Source organism: Diadema antillarum, unplaced genomic scaffold, assembly GCF_040938485.1.
Source record: "Diadema antillarum isolate AM-2024a unplaced genomic scaffold, OU_Dant_1.0 seq00000569_RagTag, whole genome shotgun sequence".
In the NCBI taxonomy this organism is placed as follows: Eukaryota; Metazoa; Echinodermata; class Echinoidea; order Diadematoida; family Diadematidae; genus Diadema; species Diadema antillarum.
Genome location: NW_027271507.1, coordinates 246,213 through 268,724, shown reverse-complemented (window position 1 = coordinate 268,724; position 22,512 = coordinate 246,213). Strand labels below are relative to the sequence as shown.

Here is a 22,512-nt window from a genome sequence, read left to right as displayed (position 1 = left end):
CCATCTCTTGCTAGGTGCGCAAACTCTTGCTACAAGTACGCGATATGCATGTTTTCCATGGCTCCCATCAGAGATTGTAATAATTTGGTGTTGAACGTGTGGCTGGTAAACTTAACACACAGCTCGTGACCAATGAGATTTGCAGAATTTTCTCGGCCTGTTCATTATTACACCTTCAACTAAGTTTTGACCCATGTGGACCAATAATATGTAGTGTTCTCATAAGGAAATGAGTCAGTTCTGCAGACACAACTAGGTTTGGCTCTTGCAACACAGCATTTGCTTGTTGTTTAACATGTATTGGCTTCATTTTTTTTTTTTTTTTTTAGCTTACCTGTTCTAGGCAAATGGCTCAAGTGAGCTGTTGTGATCGTTCAGCATCCATCGTGCTGTGTCTGTCATCTTGTCATTCATAAACTATTTCATATTTTCATTTTCTTCTTGAAAGCTGGTGGCTGGATTTTGACCAAGCTTGGCAAAAGTCCTTTAATAGTGGGGAAAGGAGATTGTATTGTCACTATTGCAAATGGTGGTGCCCCAGGGTAGGGGGTTAGGGTTAGGGTTCATATATCCCAACTTAGGCAATGTTCATGATCGTTGACATTTTATTCTTTTTGCATAGTATACACATTCATATTGACTGTTCAAGAACTAGTCTGTAAGGATACAATGTGTAAGTTAAACTCCACATTTCCTAACTTAATTATTATCTAATTTTTATTTTAAAAACCAAATCTTTTCAGACTAACTTTCAACTGGTCTAATTCCCCTTTGAGAATGTGAAGTGTTTCTGTTGTGTGCAAATGAAAAAGTACATACTTTATTCAGTAACTTTTCAAGGGGGGGGGGGGGGAAGTACTGGTTTTGTTTTGTTTTTTCATCATGAGCCGTTTGCACGAGCAGGAAAAAAGTATGAGATTTTGGCAAACATTGTGAGGTAACTACCAGTTGCCACCCAAAACATCAGAAAAATTGCAATCGGGGTTGTTTTTGTGAAGTTTGTGTGAAGTTTGCTGAATCATTTTGCACAGTTTTACAAGACTAGAACATGCAGGGAAATACTTTTTAGAGACAAAAAATAGAAGAAAATCTGGAGATATGGGGTAATTAGTGATTGCAGCATAAAGGCAGTAGCAACAATGCAAGAACTTTAATAGACCCGAACAGCATATTAAGCCCAAGCTGAAAAGCATTGTTAGCATTGATCCAGTCAGACACATGAGAAGAATTTAGAAGATATACAGTTTCCCTGTGATGTATTGTACATGTAACTATGGGCTTACAGTTTCAAATTCTGACCAATGGAAAGAGAATGCTTTGACCTTTGTAACGTACATGTACAGTCATTAGCATTTTAAAAACTACAAGTGTATGTGAAATGGAGGAAGTAAAACTGTCTGGTAGTTGAGATATTGATTGCCAGTGAAATACGAGACAACCATGATGTTATCTTAATAGCCTTTAAACAGAAAAAAAAAATCAGGATGTAGAATAGTGTAGTGGCAGTGACATCATACTCCTGTTGTTGTTGTTGTGTTGTTTGGTATGTGTGTGCATGTGTGTGTGTGTGTGTGTGTGTGTGTGTGTGTGTGTGTGTGTGTGTGTGTGTGTGTGTGTGTGTGTGTGTGCTTGAAGGTAGGTAGCTCCTGCCACTCAAAAGGCAGTGTAGGAGTTGTAGGTACACCAAGGCAAGAGCTGCAAAGTTGTTGGCTACCGGGAGAGAGGAAGCCCTATGTAGTTAACACATGCACCATTACCACTCAGCACACACACACGACAGGCCGTCTATTTCCCCTGGACTTCCTGTGTGGCTAAACACGGGGAGAGCGTGTGCAGTAGTGCTAGGCAGTGGCGAAACCCTCAACCAGTCCTATGTGCCCACGCGTTTCACACAAGTAGCAAGAGGAGTTTATTACAGGAATTATCCGTTTGCACTTTCTACGTAAATCTGGGAGATTCCTTTTTTTTTAATTCCTTCTTCTTCGTTCCAGTTTTGATTTTTTTTTTACTTTTCGTGGACTTTTGGACGACGCGTAGTGAAGGGGCTTGTGAAGCCTGCTGCTGTGAACTTGAACTCAATCTCCGTAATTAATTGGTTTTTAGTGCCATGAGTTATCAGGGGTATTATGATTGTACGTCAAGAGATTGGTAAGTTTTTCTAAATGACTGCGTGTATGTGTGTGTGTGTGTGTTGTGTTTGTTTTTTTTGCACGTGATTTTTTTTTGTTCTTCATGTGTGTGCATAAAGCATAATGTGTGTTTTGCAGCATAGAAAATCAATGTTTGCTTGATAGTATAAAATAGTTTATAATTGAGAGTTTTCAGTGTGTAATTAACATCAGTGTGAAAACAGCGATTCAGCCTGTTGGCTGCTACACGTATGTTTTACTGTAAACTTTATCAATAAACTACCTCAACAGTAGCAATAGTAAAAAAAAAAAAAAGTCTAGTTTGCTAGTATAGTCTGGGTTAAGCTGAGCTATTTTCTTTTCTATGGATATTGTAGTTCCTATTCCCTGTCAGCTGAGCGGGTTGTAGGAAGTTTTGACGTAATTGTTCCTTTCCTGTCCTGTCCTGGAAGTGAAACTACACTCTGTGGTCAAGGTGTTGTCAGTAGATGATAAATATTGAGATGAAACAAACACACCCGTAGACGTTTCTGTGAAGTGTCTCTAAACCATTGATGGTACGTGTCTCTGAGTGATGACATCATTCATTGCCTCATCTAATTTGCATGTGTGCATTTTTTTTTCAATGAATATCTCTGTTTTGTAAAAATGTGCATACATGTAATCAATGTAATGAATTTATTTTAAAAAATTGTACTGTATGCCACTGTAGTACACAGTCATTCAAACCATCATAAATTGTTTTCTGTGCAGTTGTACGTTATTTTGAGTACGGTACAATAATGAGTCAAGCAGCATCCTTTAGGCCCTTGTGTAAATGCACGACATTATTAGGACAAATACTGTATATGCTAAATATTTCGCAAGGTTTTTATGTTCGCGAATTTTGCGAGTCAGGTGCTAGTCACAAAATTAAAGACACACAAAAATATTGACTCTGATCCCCATGTGGATGTGACGTACATGTGTACATTTCTCCGTTCAGTACAAGACTCCATGATCGCAAGTTTAACCACTCACGAAATCGTCGGGAATTCCCGATTCGTGAAAATTTAGACTCGCGAAATGGCGTACACAGTATATGAATTTAAAGGGACAGTATATGAATTTAAAGGGACAGTTTATGGTGATACTGCTTCTTCACAGAGCAAATGCTGTAATTGCAGGTAAATATGAGTGTCTTTGGGGTTTGTGTGTGTGTACAGCCCAGCTTTATGAGTATTAATGGGAAAGTAATCACATCAGGAGTCCTGTTACCTGTGCCATTGTTAAGCTGGTTCATATTTCCTGTCATAAGACTTCCTCTGTTTTTAGTGTGTTTTCTTTGGTTCTTCTCATTTCCCCAAATTAGCAGCCTGGCTATTTGCTGATGGCTGCATTATTTGTAGCACGTATGTATTCTGGTGTGGATACATGATAAATACTGTAGTACAGTACGTACAATTGAGGGGGTCGGTGCAATATAGTGCTAACCCACACAATAGTCATTTTTAGATAATTGCTGTTGAATGTTTGGAAAGTCCATACATTGTACATTAATTAAACATGAATGCATGCATTTTTTACCATCTTATTGGTTGAATTCAAATATGATATTTTCACGGAGGTTAGAGTGAAGGATAAGGATTATGAAAATGCATGTAACTCAATTTTGACAAGAGTGTGGGTTAGCACTATATTGCACCGACCCCCTCAATTGTGTGAATGTAAAGTAGTGAACTTAGTACAACAAAATGTATAAAGTAAAACAAAATTAAACAACTTAAAACAAGATTTTCCCCAAATCTCTGAAAGCCATATGCATACATGTACATACACATTGCACATATGCACAACTTATGGTGTTTGCAAAATACCAATTTACATGCATGAGCCCCACATTTTAGATTCTTTTTTGTTGTTTTTTGTGTAAAAGAAATATAGCAACAAGTGCAATAAGTAAAGTTCTGTTATTCCCATGGAAATTTGATATTTTCCACTTTATTTAGCCACAATAGTACCTAGGGAAGCAGTCCATTTATAAATTTCCAATATTAAAGCATAATTTTTATTGATTACTTGTAGTTTTAGAAACTTTTGCAAGAATTCAGGGGCCCGTCTTATAAAGCCTTCAAATCAATCACAAGTCCCCAAATCAATCGCAACTTGCATTGGAGCACACACAAAACTTGTGATTGATTTCTATCGCAAGTCTTTATAAGACAGGCCCCAGATATGACTCGAGCACTACATAATATGTACAGTATACGTACATGTTTTTCTTTGAGGTCAAACTACAGGCTGTAGGTTTTGGCATTAGTAATTCTGGGGAAAACAATTCAAGATATTTAATGCACAAGGTCAGAGAAGAAGGTTTTCCCCCGCGGATGGTGTCGATAGTTCCTGTGATTAAAGTCCACCATTGATGTGCGGGGGTTGAGGTGCATAAATCTTGTGATTCCGCAAGAAAGCTAGATGTCAGCGTATCATGACTGGTCTGCACACTCCTTGAGCTACATGTAGGTGCTTTCACATTTGAATTTAATGCGGTGGAATAAAATACCATTATAGTAATTTGTAGGCACTATTCTCGTAGAGAAGATGTAATTGTACCATGGCTGTGGTACACTGTAAATAATACCTTATGTAGAAGGGGTCACAAAATTCTGCAATCTTTATTGTCGTGAGTTGTGTGGCGATTTTTATTAGCCGCACATTGCCTCACTGACTATAGCCACTGTAAACATGTTATCGTGCACTTGTTGCAAGAGTGTTCCCTACTCTTAAAAAAACACATTGTCATTACCACTGCATTGCCATGTACCCATTAGTACATGTGGGTCCAAGGATGTGGGTGCACCGGTTGCACTGTAGGTGCTACACAGGATGTGAACCATGGGTCTTGACTGAGAGCCAAAAACCTTATCCTCTGTTCTACTGTAGTGCTTCCACAAAATGAATATGTGACCTATGTAGCGACATCGCTTTTATGCTTCTTCTCCTCTCTTTGTCTTCCACTGACCGCACCCTCGACCCCGCCCTTTCCCCCTCCCCGTCCCCCTCCCCCTCCCCCTCCCCTTCCCCCTCCCCTTCCCCCTCTCCTTCCCCCTCCCCTTCCCCCTCCCCCTCCTCTTCTCCCTCCCCTTCTCCCTCCCCTTCTCCCTCCCCTTCTCCCTCCCCTTCTCCCTCCCCTTCTCCCTCCCCTTCTCCCTCCCCTTCTCCCTCCCCTTCCCCCTCCCCTTCCCCCTCCCCTTCCCCCTCCCCTTCTCCTTCCCCTTCCCCCTCTCCTTCTCCTTCCCCTTCCCCCTCTCCTTTCCCCTCCCCTTCCCCCTCCCCTTCCCCCTCTCCCTCCCCTTCCCCCTCCCCTTCCCCCTCCCCTTCCCCCTCCCCTTCCCCCTCCCCTTCCCCCTCCCCTTCCCCCTCCCCTTCTCCTTCCCCCTCCCCATCCCCCTCCCCCTCCCCTTCCCCCTCCCCTTCCCCCTCCCCATCCCCCTCCCCATCCCCCTCCCCATCCCCCTCCCCCTCCCCTTCCCTTCCCTCCCCCCTCCCACCCCACATCCAGGCAGAGCAAGATGTCCTCGCACCAGAACATGCGCAAGGTAGTGGAGCAGCTGAAGATGGAGGCCGACGTGAAGCCGATGCTGGTGTCCCAGGCGGCCCAGAGCCTGCGGGACTACTGCGAGAAGCACCACTCCAGCGACATGCTCCTCACAGGAATGTCACCCACCGGGGAGAACCCCTACAAGGACAAGGGCAAGTGCCTACTGCTCTAGTCGCATCCCGGGATGGTCAGCCGCTGAAAAAAAAACAAAAAAACATACTTTCACTTCCCTTCTAGTGTCTCATCTTCTCTCTGTCTCTCGTCTGTCTCTTCCTCTATATCTATCTCATGTATTCTCTTCGCTTGTTTCCTTCCCACAATTTCTCCTTTTTTCCAAAAAAAAGTTTTTGTTAGTTTTTTTCTTTACCGTAACTGCCGGACTATATTGTGATAATCTTCTGCTATGCTTGAAATTTCTTTCGGAGTTGCTCTTGCACGAGCACTGTATTGTCGCTGTGTCTTGCAAGCTGAGCTGTACATGGAAGGAAAAAGTGTGGTTGTGCCTGTCGTAAAAGGTTTTCTGCACAAGATGCGTTCACATTGATAGGGAGGAGTTCAGAATTCTTCAGATGTCAGTCCTGTTGATTGATCATGTCTGATTCCATTGAAAGGTGTCATTTCTCCGTGCGTCGTGTCGGATCTGTACCACTTGCGAATTTGACCGATGCATTTACACAAATGCAAATAGCAAACCATGTGTCGAACAAATACTGTACCCGCTATACATTCTGCGTGGAAAGTATTTCCTACTGCTGACCATGTGTGATGATCAGCATGCCAGGCTGCCAATTTGATGAGCATTATGAGCAATAACAGCAATCCTTTGCACTCCTGGCTGCTGCCACAGAATAAAAATCAGTCATAATTCTGATTCTTTCTGAAATGTCTAGAAAAGCTTGAGGTTGTGTAATCTCCTTTTTGAAGTGAAATGACAAATAGGAAATCTCTTTTCTTGGTTTTGGCTCTTTGTATGGGATTATGGATGCGTCATATATGCATAGTACATGTATGTTAAGCTCGCAAGATGTCAGTACAATGTATTGCTTGTTTAGTCCACCTCCAAAATCATTTGCAAGTCCATTTCTTGTCATTTTTTTTCTCTCTTCCATGTAGTATTTATTTTAAGCCTTTCTAGAGAGGCTGTAATATATCCTATTTACTCTTTAAGTTTGTCCTTATTTACCCTGTTTACTTACTTGACTTTACCACCTAATGTACTCACATGGTGTTCTGAGAATTTTGTTGACTTTTTTGTACATAAAACATATGTCGTGCAAGCTACGATTTTCTCTTTTTTTCTGTATGCAAGAATTCTGAACAGTATGAAACATGCTGTGATAATTTCATTCAAAACAATATAATTTTTGTACTTTCACTTGTTATTTGTAACAACATACAGTATATGTTAATATTCCTTTCCCCCTACAGACTAATTACTATGAAATATTACATTTGAGAAAAGTTAATCACACACTCTGTTCAATAAATCAGCCTATGATAACAAATTACTTTTAAGAGTTTACTCCATTGTAGAATTCATAACACTTCCCTGTTGGGGTGTGCATAAAACTGTCCTATCTTTTGCCAATTACCACATCAAAAATTTACTCCAATCCATGTCGAAATACATGCTGAAGTTAACGTACAACCCTTCTTCAAATTTCATTATTTAAGATGAAGAATGGACACAATGTGCCCACGGGTGTCTAGGTATATTTTCAGTCTGTTACACATTTTTTTCATGTTCACATTTTGTTTGTCTTTTTCAACTATTTATACGTGGAGTGCCTCAAAGCTCATTGATATTTCTCTGTTGCATAACAGTACGAGTCCATGTGAAGCGTGTTATATTGTGCCTCGTAACTCACATGCTATGAAGTTCACTGCAATATTGTGGAATCTGGTATTTTTACTCCTCTGCTTATGTAATATCTATTCTGTGGTTGTCACTCAGATTTTAGTGTGTTTTTATTTAATCACTCTTAATCATACCAATTCTTCAAGTGTTGCAAGAGTCCAATCTGAGGTTCGCAAACTGGTGAATAAGTATTGTCCAACTTTTAGAGCGCAGGTGGTTTAATCTGTGATGCATTCATGTAATTTGATGGACCAAGATTTAAAACAGCGTGAGAAGGACTAATGTGGTCTTCTGTTACTGTTAAACCTTCACTAAACTCTGAGGATGATAGCAGGTAATGAGATTGATCAGCCTTGGCCATCTGATAAGAAGTGAAATGCATGCTGGGTAGAAAACATCATAGGCAGGATGACATCACAGCAAAACTGAACGGATCTTTTGAAACATCTGCATGTAACATTTGCATAGCAAAAACTCGGCAGTGATATATCCCAACGATCTGTCACAATGTGGTGTGGATTTGCCGCGTTTAAAACGATGGGACCAAACATGAATGACACTAATCCTCTCTGTGCGCTTGTTGTCAAAACTTCCAAGTTTCTGGACAAATTTACTTACATTGTAAAGCTTGTTATAACTTCCATCGGTGAAAACCCTGATATTTAGTACGTAAAATTTCCACTGAATATTTTTTTGGTATTAGTGAAATACTGACCAGCCAGATGAATGTATTAAGAAAGTGAATCAAGACAAGATTCATGCAGTATTGACCAATTATGTTTGGTGTTTTTTGAGAACTGGAAAGGCTAAGAAATTCTCATTCACACACACTGTACATCTGAATATTCTTTCAGAGGAAAAGATGCTACCACTTAATCTGTATTTCCATCACTCAGAATCTTCCTATAAGCTCTACAGGAAGATTTTCATGTGTGCTGTCCCATTTCCTTCCTGAAATTGATAGATAGACCTGTAGCTTAATCTTATCTTTATGTCAGGTAAATTAAGTCACTGTGTAGGAATATATGGCAGCTCTGTGGACTTTGTAGTGATTGCATGGTTGCAGCTTTTGTACTAAAGAAATCCTTCCGTTTTTCCCACAGTAGTAGTATTCTTCTTTAAAAAAAAAAAAAAAAATGTATATTCAGGAAATGGTGCATTACTGAGTAAACCAGATATCTCTGATATTGAACAAAGGTATGAATGGCTTCCAACTTTGAATGAACTTTTTGTAATGATGTTGTATATTACTTTTCGATAGGTATATTCCTTTTTTGGTAGATTTTCACAGACGAATAGTTGGAAGTAATTTGATTAGAATATTTAGAGAATGGAATCATGATTAGGAAGACAAACTTTCTAAAATTTGTGTATTTTTTTTTTTATGACTTCAAAAACACACTATCATGTTACTAGTACACTGTAATTGCTTATCAATATATATCATGAACCATTTCAAATGAGTAATCATTCCTTACATATTATGGACGAAACATCAAACCAGCCAGGCACTCACTTCATCCGAGTGAAATATGTCATTCATATCAATTTTCAACCCCTTTCCCTTTTAAATCTTTCCCTTGTGTCCCTCAAAATATTGTAATGTGAATGAGTGTACACATATACCATTGTAGGAAACTTGTATTAATTACTGTAGCTGTCTATGGTTTCAGAATGATGGGTTGTGACAAATACCTATGGGAACAGTGAGCTTAATGCACTGGATGTGTCACCACACGCTGCACACTAGTGGTTGTTTAATAGACTGTTCGTACGAAAATAAGAAAATATGGCCGTCACACATTTGTGTGTTTAAATTACGTCATTGCGTGTATGAATTGTTTCTGTGAGCTAGTCCCATGCTTGGTAATGCACAAACAAATCCCACTGGTGGTGATAAGCAATGAATTTATTTGTAAGCTGACAGCCGATATCCTGGTATGCAAGTGAGTAAATCTAAATTGCACCTACCACATTGTTTAATAAATCAAAGCTCATCAGATTTACTGAAGACAGGTTCAAATAAGTCTTATTGTTGATTGTATTGAGTTTCATACCATTTTGCACCCAATGAAATTGCAGTTTTCTGTGCTGTTGAGCGTTCACTCAGAATAAATGGTAGAATTTTTGTCCACGGCACGTGTGAACCATTGTCGTTATTACCCCCAGCGAGAGGGCAATCATCTTTGCCAGCACTTGTTTGTTAGTTTGTGTGTCTGTAAGCAATATTACTCGACAAGGCATGAACAGATATTATATTGATAAGCAGGTTGGACTGGGGTCTCAGCCATGTCTAGGATCAGGTATTTGCAGCCTAATTATGAAGTCGTATAAAGTGAAAGAGCACAGAATGTCAAGGATGATGCTGATAGCAACTATACAACAACAGTGATAATGATAATTATAATGATGATGATGATAATTAATAATTATAATAATAGCAATAATGATACAATAATAATACCATTATTATTATTATTATTATTATTATTATTATTATTATTATTATTATTATTATTATTATTATTATTATTTATTATTATTATTATCATTATTACTATTATCATTATTATTATCATTATCATTATTATTATTATTATCATTATCATTATTATTATTATTATTATTATTATTATTATTATTATTATCTTCATTATCTTCATTATCACATTATTGTCATCACTAACAGAAGTATCATAATGATAATTATCAGGTAGCATTCCTGTATTTGTGGAAATGTTTTAGGGAGTAGTATTTGGTGGTTTAGAAATAACCATATGCATAGTTGACACACTGTAGAAATAATGTTTAGTTTGTGGTAATTGATTTGTATAAATATGGAAATTTGTGCATACTTTGCATAATACATATTTACTAGTGCGATATAAAACTAGCACAAACATGAAAATGTGTATTTTTTTTTTTTTTTTTGGGGGGGGGCTTGTTGCATGTAATACTATTTTATATTTTGGTTCCATGAATTAAAAACACAAGATATTCATCTCACCTGGGTGAGCGTGAAAAACTACTCCCAGAAAAATATTCAGTTTTACAGTAATCCAACATCCATCACACTAAATTTGACCAATGTGTACAAGCAACTGTTCAAGATCCCCACAGCATTCTGTTGAAATAGAGTGAATGGTGTGCTTTTTGTCTTCTGAATTTCAGCCAAAGTTTCTTACATTGAAGATTTCTACTCCTGACTAATCTAATAGATGATATACATACAAATTAACACAATTATTTCCACAAACATTACTTATGGAACAAGTACAAGCACAGCCTTTTTTTTCCTTGATCAGGACTCATCTTTTCAATAATGCACCTCCATCCAACCATCGACCATGTACCAGGGAATCACACAAACACAGCAAAAAATATGAATAAATAAAGAGAAGGGCATAAGATTTTTTTTTCCACATGATTCAGACATATATCTGGCAGTATTTTATCTTTTTTAATTGAGTTGGTAATGCTTGCATAACAATCTCTTTGTGTGTCATAAATCAACATTCTCTATAGCATACAACATTTACACTGCATCCACAGAGCCTTCTTTTGGAGTGAAAACTTGGCAAACTTCACTCACAACTCAAAACTTTGAGGAGTGCTGGTCTCAATTTTTGCTTTATTTGCATCTCCTTGATAAAACATAACTAAACTACTGTGCATAACATGACCCCCTTTTATCTACCCATGTCAAGCTCCTATATTCAGAATGTTAATGCATGCCGTTGTGTCTTTTGTCTACATTACTACGGGTATCCTGTTTGGTTCACTGCCTTAAATGGATTCTGTACAGTGGATAACATCAAACAATTCCTTTACATTGAATCTTAAAATAGTTCTGTGTTTTCAACGATGCGGGGAAATGGCATCTGATTACATTCAAGGTGGAGTGAAGCCCGATTTGTATCATTCCGTGTCCTTGCCATTATCATGTTGCATGATCTAGTTTCATTCAAAGTGTGTCTCATCCATGAAACATTGATTCTACTCATTTTAACTAAAAGTCTGACACTTACCTATTGTACCTGTCATTCTTGTCTTAATATGAAGCTAGGGTCAACATCATTCTAAGAAGGAAGCGAGTATGCATATTCTATAAATTCATCCCAAAATAGGGGGGGGGGGGTGGTGGTCTATTCTACAATCTATCTGGATCCCAAAGTTACTACCTGTAGAATCAGTTTTCCAATTAATTTTCATCAGTTTCATCCACTTCCTAGCAGTCTTTATATGTTTAGGTTTTTTCTTCCTTTTTTTTTTAATCATCATTCCCCACATGCACCACTTTGCAAAAATACTCATACACGCATATATATAAATGAAATACAGTGCTTTGCAATAATAACATATCTTACAAAAGCAATACACTATCATTTAGAAATACTTTAAAAATATCTATGTACTTTCTGCAATAGATCTTTACAAGTCAAGCAGACATGAGAAGTGCTGTGAAGAGATTAGATCACGGCAAATTAATCTGAACTGACAAAGTTTGAGCTCACAAACACACACACATACACATCTTTGTGCTGATTACAGAGTTGCAATGGATCAGAAGACATGTCAGTTGTCAGCCAATCAGAATTTGACTTGACACATGGGCATGAGATATTGTAAAACACAATATTTTCACGGCATGAAATTTTCACGAATTGGAGCCGACGGTCTTTTTCGTGGCATGAAATTTTCGCGAGTTGCCTCTAATATTCAGTGCATATAGTGAAGACAAGAACTTTCAAGTGCAATTAAATCCCGCGAATCTTGGCTATCACGAAATTCAAATGCACATGACCATTCCTCAGTTTACAGTAGCTCATTTATTATCAATCATACCTTCTTGTACAATATCTTCTCATTCCTGCCTCAAGAACAGGATAAAATCATTTTTGATTATAGGGATGATACAGTTTTGGTTGAGATGATTGCAGTTTTAACTTCTTGCGAGATGATTAGAAATCACTTATATGAAATATTACTGAGCAGCTACCAAGTTTATTTGAAGAAAATTAGTTCTGAAATGGCTGAGATATCCAAAAATACAGAGATCCGTATAATAGGTGGGTCCCACCTTTTACAGTATTAGGACCATTTTCTGTTTACTTTGTTTTTTGGATATATCAGCCATTTCAAAACCAATTTTCATCACATAAACTTTGAAGTACACTGCGCATGTATTCTTAGAATTATATGTTCTTTAATATTTCATATACATGATTTCTGATTATCTCGCAAAAAGTTAAAGGCTGTTTCTTGTGTTGTTACACATACTTCTGCATCAGGAAACGCGAACATTGCTGCCTATGATGCCAATAATAATTGATGACATGGAAACAAGCTACTAAATTTACTTTTTTCCTCTTCTTTTTTTGTTTTGTTTTCCCTACAAAGTCCACATGCTTGATCCATCAATTTGTATGGCCTATTTTAACAATATTTTAACAATAATAATTACCAAGCTTTCTTGAATTTTTTCTTTTTTGTAATTCAGTGGGCATGTCCAGTAGGGATGGATCAAGAGTTTGATAATCCCATTACATTAAAAAAGAGAGAAACATGACATCAACTGCTGAAAACCCAAGAGGATCATTACAGGAAATCAAAACACTGCATTGCATTTAAAGCCACATTTGTCGATTCACAAGAGGCTTAATTCTGTCACTACCATGGAAAACCTATTTGTATATGATGTCAATGCCATATGGAGATAATGGCATTTAGAGACTTAATTATCTTAAAAACTGTGCCTTTTCCAAAGACATGGGTCACATGATGAAGAACTATCATCATTTTTACACATGATTTCCCGTGAATGTCTTCTCTTTCAATTCTTCTCCAGCAGGATGTAGGAGGGTACATTTACTCGATGCCAAAATTATATTAGCTTTTCATCAAACTGAGCTGGTACTGAGACGGAATCACACAATCTCGTCTGCTGATCTGGTTGCATATGTTAATAACTTTGCGAAAAATCTCAAAACTCGTCCGAGACGTTGAGCACATCTAGCTCAGGCGAGAAGGCATAGTGTGGCACCCATTACATTTATAGGATGGCAAGGTATATTCCACATTACCAAGTTTTTCACTCAGAGAGATTGGGTGTCTTAGGAACCTATTCAACTCGTGGACAGATTTTCTGCACATGAGTCCACTTTGCACGATTCAGAAGTTGTCTCACTTTCTATAGGACACTCTGCAAGTTTCTCCACACCACAAAACTACCAACAGGATGTCTAAATGTCATTAATATTTTACTTTTTAAACACACACAACTTTCAGAAACATTTTTTAACAGATGACAGATTCTACTAAGCATTAAAGAAGTAATTTTTGCTTGACAACATTTTTTAGCTCTCCAACCTAACTCAAGAATTGATTTAGTTTTGCCTGGGCCAAAAAGGCCTCTAACACAAGGTTTCAGGAGGGTTATATGATGACAGTCATTCTGCTCACTGTGTGATGAAGAATGCTGATGGTCCATGAATCTTTTGGCAGACCACATTGCCGGAGTTTGAGCGGAAACCTGACTTATGTAAGAGGCATTGCAAATCTGCAAAACCAGAAATTTTCACGTGCATTAACAAATTTTGCAAGGGAGCCAAGATTCACACTAGTAAAATGCATGTTAAAGTGTTTGTTTACAGAATGGACTGCATGCCAGTGGTGATACGCGAGAGTTTCATGCCACAAAAAAAGGTCCTTGGCTCCCATTCATGAAAGTTTGATGCTGCGAATTCTGCTGGTTTTACTGTAATGTGCAGCAGGTAGATTTCATCTGCCAGTTATTCATTGCAGACTATCATATGAATGGTATACAAATAATGAAATCAATGTTTATGAGTGCAATGGACGGAATATTTCATGAGGTTAAAGATGAAATGATCCATTCAACGAGGTGCAGCCAAGTTGAATGGATCAATAATTTCATCTTTCCCCGATTGAAACATTCTGTCCGTTGCACAAACAAAAAAAATGTTTATTATTTGTTTTAAATAACACCTAAAAATTGATCCTTGTCATCTGGTGTTTTATGAATTTAGAAACAAGAGAAATGGTGGGAGATCTGAGATCATGAGAGTGCTGAGCACTACACACCAGCGCGCTGTCTGTCAATATGCTTGATCACATGCACACAGCAAACGCAAGCGTTTTGTGTACATAGTGTGCCAGGCTCTCGGCGTGAGTGCAAATGGAGCAAATCGCATGGATCCAAGACTGCACGGTAAATGGAGCCACAATTGCACAAATGATGACGTAAAAGTAAAATGGGAGAAATGATCAACATCAAACAACCAATCAAATGACTAGGACCATTTACGTGTTATATAAAGAGCAATGAACACAAGTCCTAATTTCTTATCAGTTAATGAAACCGGAGCTGAGATGGTGTGCTCAAACTAGTCTGGGCATCATTTCGACATAATGATGACATCCAGATCGATGCAGAGAAATACATGCATTGAAACAAGCAACTGAACACTGTGAACAAAGGTATAATTGATCTACTCCCAAGAATGAGCTGAAATCAATCCAAAAACGACGACACTGTACATTCAAGAAGAAAAACATACAAAATCACGGTGATAAAAACAAAGAATTCACAGTTCTGCTTCTCCAATTACATAAAGAAAGAAAATATATCTATCATCTGTCACGCAAGCTGAATGAAAGCACTACGAAATATAAATACAACATTTTTTTTTATATGCATGACAACATAAATACACAAACAGAAACTCAAATATCTCTTTCTGTGCGATATCTGTCATGGATGTACGCAAGGTATTTTCGGAGGAGGTAGTTATAATGAGAATGGTTAGATGTAATTGATAACAACAGTCGCATATCAAATGCAAAGGAGACAAATATTACGTGTCCGCCTAAGCACTTTTGAAAATAGATTGTGGATATAATTCCTCTGTATGCTGGGGGTATGCAGAGAATGAAAACATCCACACTTTTTCTTACCATACTACTTGATTATTCTCATTTTAATAGTGCAAGCAAAATTCAAGGGAGTATGTGAATGTTGTACCCTCACTTTCACATTTATCCCATTTTTCTCAGGGAAGAATAAGAAAGCAGTCACTTGTACCATGCTTTCACTTCTGCACAGAATTCCATGAGTTGCTAGCAAATAAATCTTATACAAATCATATTTTTTTTATATTATGTACAATTTTGTATTATTACAAGTATTTTGTTGATATAATACAATAAATTATGTTGGAAAAAAAGGCAAGTAATGTGAAAATGATATACTTGGGAATCCATGTGACAAGTTGCGTGCAGTTTTATCACTCATCTCTATGTACATACATACATGTACGTAAACACACAATCGCAGAATCTCAACTGGAGGCCATCATGCTTCCGATGAGCGTATGCTTCGATGTGCATATTCACTGATGGGAACTATTCTTCGTTTTCGAATGTACTCCCACTGGGCAGCAAATGACAATCGTTTCAATCAGGAAACCCATGAATCCTCACTATCGGGTCTGTAAACTTAATGCAGTAGCAGATCGGGGGGGGGGGGGGGGGGGGTGCACTAGGCACACACCCCCCTTTTGATTTTGTTTTTATGAAAATGAAAAATTTAAATGGGGCGCACCGGGTTTGCCCACCGCCCTTTAATCTTTTTTTTTATGGGGGGTTGTCAACAGATGAAACCCGAAAGTGGCAACAAATTGCACTGAAGCTTTTTTTTTTTTTTGCTCGTCAGCCGACAAACCTAGGAATTGGTATGGGAAAATACCTGTTAAGGCCTCTTTTTTTTTGCTTTTTATTTTTTTTGCTTCTCAGCTGATTAAACGCACCAGAAATAAAAACTACTTTGCAGCCCCCCCTCCTTTACAAAATCCCTGGATCTGCCCCTGCAAAACACCCAATTCTGCACAGAAATGCTACCCTTTTGCACAACCATATCATTATCCCAAATCCCTTCGTGCTGATGATAATGTTCCCAGCATCAATACATTACTGTTGCATACCAGAAGACAAGAGACCATTGCTACAAGTCCTGTCTGCTCTGTGTTGGGAATTATTTTTTTGATCTATCAAGTGAGGAAAACTGACTTTATGAAACTTCAAAATGTTGATCCACATTGGGCAATGATTGGGAAAAAAAACGACTACATGATCACGAAACATCTTCAACTCTTTTATTTCAGTGGCATTGCAACTCAATCATAAGATCTCATATTGTTACTAATCATGATAACAAATTTGGAGCAAGACATATACACCATCAGTGCGTAAATATCTACAAATCAGAATTAAAACAAGATAAATCAAATCAGACATCCAAGTTACAAGCCATCTGTTTGTTTGTTTGTTTGTTTGGTTTTTTTGAAATGTTAATTCTACATTCTGCCTCATGATTAATCTTGACTAAAGCCAAATGTGCCTTTAATCCTCTGCGTGATTTTCAGGCTTTGTCTCAACCTGCTGCATGAAAAACATCTTTCAAATCTGCAAACTGTGGTAGGAAGCAACTCATCACCCACCCTGACTCTTTTTTCAATATATACATTTCCATTTAAAATGTACCAAACACATGGTACCAGTTGTTCTGTCACTTCACAGCTTGAATACAGAATAAAACTGTGGATGCATACACGTTTTTACAACTTCATTCTTTTTTTTTTCTGCCAATTTAAACACATTAAAAATAGTAATATTACCTGCTATCAAAGCAACATTTAGCCATCTGTATACATCACAACTGCAAGTGCTAACAAGGAAAAAACTAGACAGGAATTGCAAATATAAAGGTATCTAATCTCTGTTCTTCATGTGCTTCGGACCAATCCTGCATATCATATGTGAATAAAACTTGCATGACACTGTATCCTGCAACGTCATTACACATATTCTCCATCCTGATTTTTTCTGCAACTCTCCTCTTCTCTTTTGCACATAAATACCACCATAGGCGACACTATTTCAAAGAGTTCCTCCTACGTTAAAATCTCTTGCGTTTCAGGCCACTGAGGATTATTTGGAGTATGTGGGGGGGCACGGAATGACGTTCGGTTTGCCGGAATCAATCGTGTGTGTCGCGGTCGCTCTCCTCCTCCGAGCTCTCCTCCGCCTCCGGACCCATGTTGGTGATGCCTTCCTTAAGCATCGGCCTACCCTGGTCCTTCCCTGTCATTTAGATTGTCAAGGGGTGTATAAGAGAATAGTTAGATACTTAGCACTTTTTTTTTTCGTTCTGCAAGCCTGGTAGCACGGCTAATCAAATTCACTTGTTGATGTAAGATGCCTTTTAAAACTTAAAAAGTTCTGTTTGCATGCATTAATTGTTGCTATTAATTGCTAGCTCAAGAAGTCATAATTCTGGTTGAAAGATGTTGAGTCATTACTCACTGAAACAAATTTTAGGTAGAAAAAAAAACCCACATCAAAATGAAACTGAAATGTAAGAGCTTTCACTCAATGTTAAGATATTTGACAGAACTGAGACACATTAATATGACATCAATAAGAATGGGAGTATATAGAGAAACTAGATTCCATGTAGACCTGTGTAGATATTTCATATGGTAATGACATAGCAGGCCACGGCAGTGTCTCAGCAAAAAGCTAGTAACAATTGCTCAATGCTACTACTATGTCAAACAGTGTTTGCTGCCCCCTCTTGGCAGGTCTCTGACTAACCACCCAAAGTTCTTGACTTTGGCAGTCACTGTGTAAAAACTGTCATACTGTGCTCTCATATATCTGAATCAAGTGTTTACTAATGGGTAACAATAAAACATGAAAATAAGGTCTACAATTTGCATTGGTTTCAAGGAAATAATCATTCTAGAACATACATTAATGAGATAAATCTTGCCTTTTCTTTACTTAAGCACAGAATGATGCCATGCAGGTATGAATATGACAAAGCATGAAATGTAAGGTAATACATCAATTTATTTAAATCACTTTTGTTACAATACTCTCTTAAGTTTTGCTTTACATTTGCCATTTCAGAAGCTCTAGTAGTGAATTCACGACTTTCTTATATCATGCTTCTTGGTATCGATTCTTCAGCGGACCAGTCTTTGACAATGCACTGATGCACAACTAACAGTACTGCCCTGATGTCCAGATCTTGTTCATGGGCATCGTAAACTATATCCTTGATATCATTATCTGCACAGAGGCCAATTTGCCATCACATCAGACCTTACCTAGTAGTCTTGCTCTGAGAACAACCTTGACTGATCTGCCATCTTCCTCCAGGGATTGCAGGGTGAACGGTTCTGAGAGGATGCCCTCCTTGTGTGACAGGAGCTCTAGCTGGATGTCATGACCATCATCTATGCAAATGAGATAACCAAACAAACAAAAGGATGTTTAGAATGCTTTGCAGGTACCATAGAAGCAACTTTCATGCTGAAAGCTGATTGGCTACTGCAAAGCTATTGCCATGGTTACATTGTAACCGTAGGCTCCTTTTAACAGATTGTGCTTGCTGTAAAGTGTCTTTAATGGGGATCATGTGATGGTGTGATCTTGTAGTTGATGCACTCAACTAGTAGTGCATGCAGATCCTGGGTTCAAGACCTTATAAAGACACTAACATCAATATGTGAGGCTTGTCTCTATCTGTTTTGTGGTTGTTGTTTTTTTTTCACTGCCTTGAGATGCAACAGATTCCACTTTTGAGGCTGATTAAGCTAAATCAATGCTCTTTTGCTTATGCTTTCTAGCAAGTGGGAAATATTTCAAAGACAAGGCACATTACAGGCCTGTATCTTCACATAATACCAAGACAAAAGAGTAGCACCATGAGATATAATACAGACAGATGCCACTCTCTAAACAGCAAACACTCACATTTTTCCTCAACCCTTTGTCTTCAGCTTATAGAATTGCTTTTGTTCTGTAGGCATAGATCTGTTCATTTTTACACATGCTGAAGACTAAAAAAGCACTCTGAGAGCGCAGACCTCCTCCAAGCAGCTACTTTCCGCCGATGATCTTGCTCTTCCATAGAGATCAGTGATCCACCCACTGAAAAATTGCCCGATTTCCCAATATAGAAGCCTTTGTTACATCATAAACCCTCAGCTGCGCGGCACACCTTGCCCTAGCAGAAACTAGAGCATGCACTTTACTGCGCATATGAAAATCTCAAAAATGTGCAGCTTGAACTCCCAAGTTCACTGACCCAACCTGCCAAAATATCGAAAATCCTTCATAAAATCGGTAAAAATTTCAGAATCACTACCAAAATGTAATCATCTGTTCCTTGTGTCATGCTCAACCTTTCCTGCAAGTTTCATCTAAATCCGTGCACAACTTTTTGAGTTATTTTGCACATGGACAAACAAACAAACAAACAAACCAATGGTAATGAAAACATAACCTTCTCCCTTGGCGGAGGTAACAAATGTTTTCATTTAATGACACTGATGATGGAAATAACTAATCCTTGCCTCTGATCAATATCATTGAAGTTACTTCTATCTCGCACTCATTCTGCATGGCTGCCTATAAACATAATGGTACCATTTGTTCTAATAGAACTATTGGTACCATCATGTGATGATGATGACATGAACATGCTTCTGTCAGCATTGACGATGAAAAAGAAACCTGAGACACACCCCAGTACCAGCAAGTATTATAGAATGTATCGCCAGGTGGGAAACGGGTATTCACCCTGTGTCAAAATCTATGGACTTTAGGATCATTGAGTGATAACCATAACACTGTGAGGTTTTTCTCGGACCAGTTAGGTAGTTCACATTTCAGTATTTGCTTAAGCAGAAGTAAAAAAATAATACATACAAGGACAATGCAAGTATTAAATAACATACACGTATGTCTTGATAGTTGCAATATCTTATTACATACCCCATTGAGGAAGGGCTGAATTTGCTACAAGACGCATTTCCCATAGACAAATGCCCAAGCATACTCGGGACTAGTCTTCAACGGGTTAAGGTAAGGTTAGATGTGTCTGGTAAAAAATTAATCCCTAATTCACAACGTTGTGTTTGATCACATGTCGGTGAACTATTATGAGTGAATCTGATGGAACAGGGGAAGAAGCTAAATGCCACTGTTTAAAATTGCAGTACAAAAATAAACAGAAATAAAACTGCACTTGCAGAAGGGAACCTGTAGCTTCATTCCAGCTCAAATTATTCCAGCATCTGTTCAGCAGAGGTTTTTTGGTATTAGGTAATTATAATTTTCTTTTGTTTTAATGTCATGGGTAGGTGGTACATTAGGGGGCTGTGATGATGTGGTGATAGACCCCAGGACTCAAATGAATGAGTGGACGCAGGATTGTAGTTCACTTGACTTTATTGGTGTTAGTAAATCAACGCACACAAAAAAACCCTTAAAGATAACAAAAAGTTTTGGTACCTCAAAAGCTTCCCTGAATTTCCTTGTCTTGGTTTGTGTTTCAGGTTAAAGTACGTTGTCTGTGAGAATTACTCGCCCCAAAGTGCTCTAATGTCTTAGTAATCATGCAATAATGGTTTCGTACCAGAGCCGACGCTGACCAGCGTCGATAAATATTGTACGCAACCACTGACTGCGACCAGCAGCGTGCAGCCCATTGTACGCATAGCTAACTGCGACCAGCAGCCCCATACGCATAGCGTAATGGGGGTTCGCATTGTAGCATTCAGGATCATGACAGAATTAGTATCGCGGGTAAATGTCAACTTAAAATCCAAAAATTTCTTTGATTTGAAGACTTACCAATTAAGTTGAAGTATTGAAAACAGGCTTCAAACAACGTTTGTTTCTGCCAATAGTCCCTTTCTGTTCGAATTGATGACTGAATGTGACTCGGTCGAGAGGACCTTGGGAGAGCTACATACACTGGATACCATGGCCAGCGCATGCGCACACAAACATCTTATCCGTTCATGGATTTGAAATTTGTGTGCACAGATGTGTTCGCATGCACTGGCTGTAGTATTCAGTGTACTGTATGTAGCTCTCCCAAGGTCCTGTCGACCGAGTCACATTCAGTCATCAATTCGAACAGAAAGGGACTACAGGCAGAACCAAACGTTGCCCGAAGCCTGTTTTCAATACTTCAAGTTAATTGGTAAGTCTTCAAATTGAAGAATTTATGGGATTTTAAGTTGACATTTACCCTGCGATACTAAATCTGTCATGATCCTGAATGCTACAATGCGAAGCTCGATTACGCTATGCGTATGGGACTGCTGGTCGCTATGCGTATGGGGCTGCTGATCGCAGTTAATTGCATGATTACTAAGACATGAGAGCACTTTGGGGCGAGCAAGTCTCACAGTGTTAGTTATATGAAAGGTACTTTAACCTGAAACACAAACTAAGACAAGGAAATTCAAGGACACTTTTGAGGTACCAAAACTTTTTATTATCTTTAAGTCAGGTAGCAACTCGCTCTTTGGAAGTATGAACCCTCATCCTCAGACATGAGAACACCAGTACCGGATGGCTGAACATCTCACCCATGAACAAGTTTGTCTTGTCCAAAAGAAACTGCCAAAAACCAAAAGACATCATAACAGGCAGAAAACAGCCAGACTCAACCCATTGCGGCAGGTTGCTTGTCCTACGGTGCGAGAGTGCGAAGTGAGGTGTGTGTCGTGCAGTGTGCAGTGCAAGTGTCCAAATTTCCCGCGGTACATAGTACGACCAGCACAAAGGGCGCATTCATGTGCAACTCAACCCCTGGAAAATGACTAATATTCATCTGCCTACTCTCTATTTCTGTTTACAGCAAAATTTCACAAAATTATGAAAATTATTCTTCTCACTCTTATTTCTAAACACACCAATCCAACCTTCCATTTTCCAACTACATATACCAAATTGCGTATCACAAATAGGGACTACATTAATTCCAGACAATAAATTTCTGATACATCCGTGACATGGTCATCTTGAATACCTAAAACACTCCGAATTCCTGACTGTGATTA

At 38.4% G+C, this 22,512-nt stretch overlaps 2 protein-coding genes across 3 annotated transcripts in view; one reads left to right on the top strand and one right to left on the bottom strand.

Annotated features, from left to right (window-relative positions):
* The first annotated feature begins 2,020 nt into the window (after positions 1-2,020).
* Positions 2,021-8,256, top strand: LOC139735281 (guanine nucleotide-binding protein G(I)/G(S)/G(O) subunit gamma-7-like). Its single transcript, XM_071646035.1, has 2 exons — positions 2,021-2,148; positions 5,671-8,256. Exons 1-2 carry the CDS (start codon positions 2,108-2,110, stop codon positions 5,879-5,881), a joined length of 252 nt encoding a protein of 83 aa, XP_071502136.1. The 5' UTR covers positions 2,021-2,107; the 3' UTR covers positions 5,882-8,256.
* An 8,700-nt stretch (positions 8,257-16,956) lies between these two features.
* LOC139735283 (adipose-secreted signaling protein-like) overlaps positions 16,957-22,512 on the bottom strand; it is a 104,600-nt gene continuing 99,044 nt past the window's right edge. For both annotated transcript variants that reach the window (XM_071646037.1, XM_071646039.1), the window contains exons 4-5: positions 18,760-18,888; positions 16,957-17,728 (exon numbers count right to left, since the gene is read on the bottom strand). In XM_071646037.1, coding sequence (XP_071502138.1) covers positions 17,625-17,728; positions 18,760-18,888 — 233 coding nt within the window. In that variant the 3' untranslated portion in view covers positions 16,957-17,624. The remainder of the gene's footprint in view (positions 17,729-18,759; positions 18,889-22,512) is intronic.